Source organism: Hippocampus bargibanti, linkage group LG03, assembly GCF_051943395.1.
Source record: "Hippocampus bargibanti isolate YZ-2025 linkage group LG03, ASM5194339v1, whole genome shotgun sequence".
NCBI lineage: Eukaryota > Metazoa > Chordata > Actinopteri > Syngnathiformes > Syngnathidae > Hippocampus > Hippocampus bargibanti.
The window spans coordinates 25,194,209-25,204,208 of NC_142736.1; the positions used below are offsets into that span (position 1 = coordinate 25,194,209).

Here is a 10,000-nt window from a genome sequence, read left to right on the forward strand (position 1 = left end):
AACAGATAAATAAATAAATACACAAATAAATACATACATACATACATACATACATAGATACATACATACATACATACTTAAATAAATAAATTACTTTGCTAACCATCCTCATGCTGGAAACATTTGACTTCATATTTCAGCTTCCAAAAGTAATTTCAAATGGCGCGTTCACACACACACACGCACGCAGTGACATCAAAGCAGAGATTGGTTTCAGGAAATGTTTTATTATCAGCACCCCTCCAAAGCTGCTAATCACAACCACTTTCTTTCATCTTTGCATCCCCCTCAGTTCCTTCCCTCAATGTTCTTCGGCTCCTCCAAATCCCCCCCCCCTTTTTTTTTTCAAGCGGAGCAAAATGTCTAATTTTTAGGAAGAAACATTGGGTTAGGCCAGTGGAAATTGTTTTTGTCAGTCAGTCCTGGAGATATTTTGCTTGTTTGCCTTAATGGTGGAAAAAGTCACTTTATTGCACGAGTTCTACTCTGAATAAGTAAAACTTCCACTTCCAATATTCCAAATTGTGTTGAAATGTGAAATGTCAGAGAATGAACAACAGTTGGATAAAAATTTTACTCTCCAAATGACCATCACCCGCATTCTCCATTCAGTTTTTTTTCACTTTTAAGCTCATTCGTCAGTTGTGATGAAGTCACTTCCAATCATTTCAAACAAAATGCTCGTACGTTCAGCTTGTGAGGATGCTGCCATACATAACCGTGTCTTGTGTTGTGGAAAACGTTCGGCTGAGAATGAAGAGACAGAAAGGAAAAATAAAGAGCCGTCCTGCCTTAAATCTTCCTCCTCACCTGTCTCTTGCTCAACTGTCTCCCCCACCCCTCCATCCCTCTTTGTCCCGTCCCTTCCTCTCCACCTGCTCTCCTCCCTCCTTCACTTGCTCAGCCTTCCCGCCGTCCCCTCCCACATCTCCGCCCCTCCCCGCAGCCATTGGCCGAGGGTCCACCAATGGCGTCCGGAGCGGCAGCCTTGAGGGACTGCATATGCAAACCCGCTCGCTTAATATTCATGAGCTGCATTTGCAGCTTTAAGTCGTTGATTAGGACAGTAGCAGAGCTTTCCTTACCAGCTGCCCGCCTGACTTTGTGTGTGCGCCTGCAGCCCCCCCACTCATTGACCATAACATACACAAACACCCCCCACAGACACATACACACACTCACACTTGCTCCCATCCAAACACACGCGCAGAGGAGACCAGTGCAGGCAGCCCTCAGCTCGCTAAATTGTGTCGCTCCCTCCAAGTGGAAGCAAGGACCAAGAGACACTGGAGGAAAAAAAAGAAGAGGACACACTTTGAAAGTTTTCCATTTCTTTTCTACCAAACCTTTTTTTATTTTTGTTGTTGTTGTCCCTCTCTCTGGAGGAGGTTGACATGATCATGAGCCGCTTTCGCCGATGGATTTGGTAGGACATCCCCTCTCCGAGTGTTTTCTAATGCACTCTGAACAAGAGTAGGTAAATTTTACCTTTTCTTTTAAGTGGTCCGTCCGCACCTCATACCCACTTGTCATCATCTTTCATCACCTGTCAGTGTGTTAATTCTTGCTGTGAAGGTTGTTTCTGCATGTCCAGTTCTCATTGTGGTGTACCTCATACCTGAGCGGTATACCAAGTTTGACATATTTTCCCTGAAGTCTTCTTCCAGCCTCATCTGCATGTCATTCTGTGTGCATATTTTAAGCATGTTCATCCAAGCAGAGCATGAACAAGGTAGCGGGGAGCTGAGGTTACGCACCTCACACTCAGAGACGGCAGGACAAGGGCCATAAGAGTCGTGTAGAGGAGGATAAAAAGAGGGGAAGTGCACTCTTAAAAGCCTGAGGAGGGAGAATTACAGACGGCAGACTCAGCGTGTGGCCCTGTGAAGGAATCTCACACAGACTCACACAATTGGAACAGCAAAAAAAGTGAATTGCTCCTTTCGTGAAGCGTTTTTGCTCTTTTAGGTGTGCGGGAGACACCTCTGACCCACGAACAGGACACCACTATATGTGTTCTTAAAATGAAAAGTATCGTTGGGGGAAAAAAAAATGCATACGGCATCCGATTTGAAATATTTCTGTGGTTGCATGCGAAAGCAGTGGAAATGCGGTGCTGATGGAACTGGAGTGATGAGTGGGATGCATGAAGTGACAGTTATATTTGCATCAACATTTGCAGGCACCGTGATCATCAGCATATATTTTATTCCACCTCCAACACAGGATTTTATCATTTGAGAAATATTCAGGGAAAATTGCACGTTTATTTCACATTCATGTTTTGTAAGCTTTGCCAGGAACAAAAAAGTTGGTTAGACAGAATCAGAAAATGCCTTTAAAATAGAAAATGCGTGTCTATGAGTGGAAAGGGGTTAAAAAAATAACAAAATATCCAATCAGAGGGCAATTTGGAATGTATTGACGTCCAATTTTCTTCAAATTTAATTAAGACATATGGAATCTGTTTCTGAATTAATTCTCCTATTTTTCCACCGATTGACTGATCTTAAATGGTATCCAATGTCACTTTTTCCCCGCTTGCTTAAATTGTCAATGTTTAATATAGGCTTCGGAAATATGCCACCACCCCTTAAAAAATTAACAGCACGCACATCCTGTCACAAAACTAAAGATGCTCGCCTTACCTTAAGGTTAAAAAGAAAAAACACGATCGGTCAAGGTGCCGATCTTTCAGTTTCAAACCAGTGTAACCAGTTTAAGCATCGCACACAGTCAAAATGAAGTTTCAGCACTTTCGATCATCTTTCCCCCAAAGCTCAATTGAATCGAACTGTGCAAATTAGTTGTGATGTGACATTTAGGAACAAATATATATTGTTAAACAAGTCATCCATCAAAAGACTGTGATTTATTTTTTAATGTGTGTGCTGCAACGCTGTCCTGTCATCTCTCCCGATTCTGCTTCCCTGCTGTGCTCTCAGGCAGCGCTTTCCGACACTAATTAAAGTATTCGGAATCGTGATGATGGGACTGATAATAATCATAATAATAACAATAATAACATCAACAACAAGTGCCGCTTAAGCTATTAACATAATCACCCCCCCGATCCCGCACCTCCCCCTGTCATCATATACATAACATTAGCATATCATTAAAGTATATTTTCTTCAGTGACTTTGTCAATGTTATTTATTTTTCTCGGTAAGCGGGATGGAAAAATGCCATCTTGGCGGCCGTGCACGCACATCGTGAAGGTGACAGTCAAAAAAAGTCAAAAGAGCTATTTTCCTGTCAGGAAATTTTGCGTGCAAATTATTCGATTTTGATCTTCATGCGGGATTTGCCGTTCTGGCAGTGAATTGTGACCAAAAGAAAATCACTTTTTACACATGGTGTACAAATATCAGTTAGATGAACTGATAAAATTGTCATCATGGTGAGTGTCTGTTTATGTTTTCAAATATTAAGCCTACATTTCTAACTGGTGATTTTCATATATATATATATATATATATATATTATATATGCGTCTGTGTGCGTGTATTACATATATTTTTATTTGATGAACATCCGAGTTCAACAGTATATTTTAGAACAATTCAAATGCTCAAAATGATGTACAGTATATGCTATAAATTTGAAAAAAATAAAAAAAGATATTGTGCTTAATTTAACACACCTCTACAGTCGTCATGCATTGTCCCTATATTCTTGTATTTTTATTTCAACATATTTTTAAAGGATGGAAAGCGCGCAGTCGAGAGAGCAAGAGAGAGCTAGAAGCTGCTTGGAGGGAGGGGAAAAACGAGGAGAGGGGTGGCGGTGGGGGTCGACCAAAGAGAGATTGCGTAAATTAAAATCCTTTTAATCTCCTTATAAAATCATTTACTTAATTCATCTGTCAGGGCATGTCAATATGTGCCGCGCTGATTTGTTGGCTGTGTGTGTTTGTGTGAGTGTGTGTGAACCACTGATGCCCTGAATCAGGAAGTGTTCCTCCTTTTTTTTCTATGTGTCCGCTTTTTGGTCCTTCTGTCCCGATGGCATTTGTTTTCTGTCAGGTTTTTCCTCACACTCACATGCGCACACACACGTGCACAAGCGGCGGGCCCTCGCTGTGGTGTGAAGGGTCCGAGAATTCCGGCAGTAATTTGGTCGCCGTAAAGAGGGAAGGAGGGATGCAAAGGAGTCAGACACGGAGGGATAGGTGGGAGGAAGGAAGAAGAAGACAGGGTGGGGGTGGCTGCTGTTGTCTGACACCCCTCGCTCCCCCTTCCCGTTCTTAGCCTAGTGGTCTTCCGGACGCATGAGTGCGCACATGGCGGCACACACACACGTACAGACGAATGCCCATTCTAGAATTGTGCTTCTACATGGTTCTGATTAATATATAAAAAGTCACACTTTGTGTTTGTCTATTAAGACAAAGCAAGACAAACCTTGATGATGTTTGACCCTCAATCAATCAGTATGTGTGTGTGTGTGTGTGTCATGGGTCAATGACGGCCTTGATGTGTTGAAAGAGCAGTGTGAGGGGACTGTACCAGCTGTGACACACACTCACTGCAATTAGCCGTGAAACCACATCCAAGCCAAACGTGTGTGTGTGCGTGTGTCTGTGTGAAAGTGTGTATGTGCATGTATATATGTGTGTATGTGATTAAATGCCAAAGAGCTGATTGAAAGAACACACAGCAAGAGAGCGGGGGAAAGTGATGTATAGTGAGGGGCAATCCCGCTCATCCACACGCCCCCCCCCCCCCCTCCACCCACCGCCCCCCAGACCCTCCCCGCCCACCCCACGTATCCCGCTCCCCTTCCTTCCTTTCCAACATCTGCTCCAATCCGCAACCATGAGCCTGTCCGATCCATACCTCACCGTGCGCATTCATTATTATAGCCATTATCGTTATTTATCAAGTCATTTGCGGCTCCGCTGAGAAGGATTCTGCTTACCTTTCGCCTATCGACTGCTTTGAAACAGATTTGCACTTCATTTCTTCATTTAGCCCGTGCAAGAAATATGGAAAAAAAATCACCCCCCTAGGGGTAGTTTTACAATAATCATAGCTGGAGTTGGGATTATCGCCACCAAGCAGCAAAGTCCCGATTGTCCATGAAACACAATCAAAATTGACGAATTTGCAAAGCCAGACCGGCAATTTTTTTACACAACTAAAATTCAATTTCACAGAGATCAGCTCATCAGTTTTCCCTTGTCCAAGTTCCCTATGAGCAAGGCATCCGACCATCCCCTGAGTGACTTGACTCATCTGCAGCATGCCCCGATCACTGACATCTCTCTGCGGTGCCATTGACACAATGCAATAAAGATACAGCAGCAGACTGACTTTAAATACAGGCTATAGAATCAAATCCAACTTTGTCATTGTCATTTGAATCATGAAAATCAGTTAGGCAACTCACCGCGGCGATGAAGATTAAAATGCGGTCCGAGTTGGACACATTTGCGGCTAAATTTTAAAATCAAGTGGTGAGTGGATGATAAAGAGTGTGCGCATTTGTGTGTGTGTTTATCATGTGATGCTCAGGGCTTGCAGCGCTGGCCTTAATGGGAGGAGACAGCGCAGACAAGGCCGAAATAGAACAAATTTAGACGGAGAGGTGGAATGCGTGAGTGAATACAGGTGAGAGCAAAGAGGAGGAGACATTCAAAGGTCCCGCCTCAGATAATTCCGTTTTGGGGCTGGGTGAGGATCGAGGGGGGAAGGGGAGAAATGTTAGATTTGAAAAAAGTGGAGACTGAAAAGAAATGGATGACCATGCCACCTGCAGAATGACAGTGAAATATCCCCGTGCTCATCCTGCTCATCATGCTTCATGTGGCAGATGCGCGTTTCATTTTAGATTCTTCTTCGTCTCGCTCAAAACCTTTTTTTCACGTTTATGGTTTCTCACATTGAGTCCAATGAATCATTGTGGAAAAGAAATCCGTAAAAAAATCAGCAAAGAAAAGCCTTGCGTTGTGAAAGATAATGATTTTGATTGCCAAAATATCATGACATGTTTATTTATCCCAATGTGTAATTCTAAATATATAAAAACACTCCAAAATCAAGATGACATGTAATTTTTTCTCACTGATTACTCATGGCGACCTCCCCCCCCCCCCAATAAAAATGTTGTCATAATGTCGATCCAGGCGGCCATTGTGAGCACATCGAGACCTCAGAAGGCCTCGTCGCAGGTCATTCCAACTCTTCTTCTTCTTCTTCACTGCGGATAATTTATCCATCCCGTTTCTCCTTCCCCATTTACCTCCCGACAGGCGCACCCTCCTGCCCGCTGCCCCTCTTTCATCCCCCGGGCCCGTGCGTCGCTGTCACCTTCCGGGACCCGCTCAGTCCCTATTAAGAACGACAGCCCATCTGCCGCCTGCCCCGCTAACAGCTCCCGTCGCTAACGCTAACATCGACACACAAATGCAACCACTCACCCAACACACGCACAATTACAAAAACACATACACACACACACACACACGGAGCCCCTTCTGCCCCGATGCCGACACGACACCAACATAGCACACACCTTTAACCATGATTTTGTAAACCTTTGTGATTATCCTGCATCATAATTTAATTACAAACTGCACAAACATTTTGTTAGCATTTTATTTGTTTGCATCTGTGCTATTTTCCAGTAACATTAGCAAGTGCGTATGCCACGAACCACTGCAGTGACGCATTTTCAAAAGAGTGTACGCCACTAATATGAACGCCGCATTCCCGGGATATGCATCAGGGCATATCACGGTCTCTTCATTTTTAAGTAAAAATGTTTTTTCGTGTTGCATAAGAGGTTTCAACTTTTAGAATCACCTTCAAATGTACACTTGCTGGACTACTGGCTTTAGAATAAAGATTTTTTTTTTCAATTGAACTCCCGAAAGCACACTCCTATTTTCAAAATCATTTGAGGAATATTATTTTTTGTAAAACTCAATAAAAACCATCCCTTTGTCAAGTAAGCCTACCCCTTGATCTCTGACTCCTGAACTTTATATGAACAACTTAAAACACAGCGTTCTCGAACATACACACACAAAACAATTTGGATTCGAAATTATGTTATCTTAATAGTATCCATGCTGTCCATTATATTTTTTACGTCACTTTTCTAGTCATTTGAATCAATTTGTTTTTGCATGAACTCCTTCACATACACACAACTAACACACAAAACAGCATTCGATGCCGTTATTTCCCATGCAATCCGTTCTGACAGCCTTTATACATTTAAAAGGCAGAATAGGAACCTGTCAGTTGTAACCGATCAGAGGTGTGTAACGAGGTCAGTATTGTTCCTGTTCCTGGTTTCAGCCGTTAAATCATTCCCCCTGGCCATTTTCTAATGAATGGAATTCACAGTTAATCCGACCAAGCGTATATTCAGAGGAAGAGCCGGACATAATCGGAATAAAATACTACAAGTTGTCTTTTCTTCAGTTATATTGTTTGATACGTGGTGTGATGTCATCACACTGCCAAACAGGGTGATGAGGTTGCGTCTGTGTGTGTGTGTGTTTGTGTGTATGCATGTGTGTGTGTGCGCGCATGTGATGGCATTTGTTTCCTTCAGGGTTAGGTGCCTTTTGCATTAGTAAGAATGGCAACTGTCTCATCAATCACTCCATCTGCATGTCACACACACACACACACACACACACACACACACACACACACACACACACACACACACACACACACACACATGCACGCATGCACGCACACTGACGTGGTCATTCTATTCACAGATGGGCCAGCAACACATGAGCGACTCTGAGCTACACACACACACACACACACACACACACACACACACACACACACACACACACACACACACACACACACACACACACACACGCACAGTATCTAGGCTGCAATAAGATGAGCAGAGTCACAGTTTCCTATCACAATGGCATTACATTCCAAAAGGAATTTATATATGTCGTCTACAGGAAGTAATGGGATTCAAACTAGCATAGTGGAGGTGTCTGTTTGTGATGACAGCAATATCAAGTGGTGTGGGGGGTGACAACAAAAACAACAACAAAAACCAAACACACACGATGAAGTGTTTTCTGTCTATATGGAATTGTGAAACAGCAAGCAAAGCCAATAAGAGTGCGGAGTAGCAACATATCGATTGGTCCTATTCACCAGAGTGGAACTAAAACCAACAAATTACACAACCCCACCCTCCACCTTTCACTCTCTACACAGAGGGAGGGGCAAAGGGGACACAGGTGACTTCTGGGTTGGTTTGGTCCACGCTGACTTGCTCTGTAGTTACAGTTCACAATATTAACGTCACCGACAGTAGCTAATAGGATTCATGATACTTTAACAATGTTGATTTGTCGTTTGCAGTCTACCGTATTTTCTGGTGTATACGGTGAACCCAAAAGCCTTGATTTTCTTCAAAAGATGACCGTGCGCCTTATACGCAAGTGCACCTTACATGTGAAGTCATATTGAGCCACAACAGGTCTCGCAACTACTGTCACGAGCCACCAACTCCATTTTGCCCTGTCAAAGAACTCTGCATAATTCCCGCATCTACTGTAGCGCCTTATTTTGTAGTGTGCCTTATATTTGGAAAACGTTTATATATTTCTATGTTGTATTTGGACAACTTCATTCATTGAAGGTGCGCCTTATACTTCGGTGCGCCTTATACCCTGTATATGAAAAAGTTTTAAAATTCACCATTCTCTGTGGGGGTATGCCTTATACACCAGAAAATACGGTACTCTGACTGTATCACCAATGTTTTTTTTTTAATTCTGGTTACTGTGTTTAGCAACATGACAGTAGCATTATTTGCTTTCATGTCAGGAAAAGTCCCTTTTTTCTGTGGTTTGTCTATTAAAATCAATTACGGCATATTTTGGGGAAACAAAACAACATCTCAAATTCAAAATGTCTCTGCCGTCTTCCAGAATGAACTTATCGAAGGGCCCACTTGTGAACAGCAGCACTGACGACAGCTCCAAGTCAACGTACGGTAAATGCGGCGCTGGCGCCTGGAGGATGCACCAGAACTACGAGCCCCTCGAGGCCAACCACATGAGAGACCCACATGCCCTCTACAATCCAAGGTAACACTCGCGACAAGACCGTCTTCATTTCGCTTATTTTGCAAGAAATCATAGGCAACCCTTGCTTTATTGAATCAATCATCCTTGTCGTCATTTTGGCAAAACAAACCAGACCATGGACGGACAGAAATGTTCCAGGACTGATATTTTTTTCAATTCAAACTACCAATTTTCCCCTTTGACACAATTCCAGCATTTCCGCCAAAACTTCATACCCTTCTGGAATGCTTTCTCCTCCGTCATTGTAGATCTTTTTCATGATCCCCATTGAGCTTTGGCCTGAAGGGGCGGGGCTCGGTTATGTGGTGCAAACAAACATAGCGTAAGGTGTAAGGTGACAGTAACAATCTAATTGACAAGGAACTGTCAGATGCTTAGGACATTGAGAGCAAGCGCATGGTCATGATGAAGTGGATCACTTCACATTGTCATCCTCCATCATGTCGAATGGAATACTAAGAAAAAGTCTCGAGGAAAAAGACTGACCAGTTTCATGATTCCCATCATTTCTCTTGAAATTGTATTTTTTTTTTACATTTTATGTTGTTATCTTCACCACAACTGGCTTGATTTTCAGGCTCAAGGACAAATCAAGATTACAAATAAGCTTTAAAACAAACTTTAACTCACTCCAACCAAGCAAAATGAAACCGCGGGCTTCCGTATTTAGAAGCACAACTGTAAATACGCCACTTGTTTCATGTCTAAACACAACGAGCACATTCCTCGTCGTCTCTCGCCGCCTGACGTTTTTCACTTGTTCCGTCTTTTAATCATTCTGAGTTTGTGCGGCAAAGCCACAGAGACGCCATATTCTCATTGTAAGTATGCGATTTGCTCCTCATTAGCACTTTATGGTTTGATTGTGTTGTGGGATTGTTGCAATATAGTAGACCCAAAACCTTT

The 10,000-nt window shown here is 42.8% G+C and overlaps 1 protein-coding gene across 6 annotated transcripts in view; it reads left to right on the forward strand.

Annotated features, from left to right (window-relative positions):
* The first annotated feature begins 1,161 nt into the window (after positions 1–1,161).
* The window catches only part of esrrga (estrogen related receptor gamma a), a 91,610-nt gene continuing 82,771 nt past the window's right edge, over positions 1,162–10,000 (forward strand). For 4 of the 6 annotated variants that reach the window (XM_088992781.1, XM_088992783.1, XM_088992782.1 and 1 more), the window contains exons 1-2: positions 1,162–1,473; positions 8,936–9,094. In XM_088992781.1, coding sequence (XP_088848907.1) covers positions 1,418–1,473; positions 8,936–9,094 — 215 coding nt within the window. In that variant the 5' untranslated portion in view covers positions 1,162–1,417. Of the gene's footprint in view, positions 1,478–8,935; positions 9,095–9,824; positions 9,916–10,000 lie in introns of those variants that run through there. The other 2 variants (XM_088992785.1, XM_088992786.1) reach the window with 2 other exon arrangements.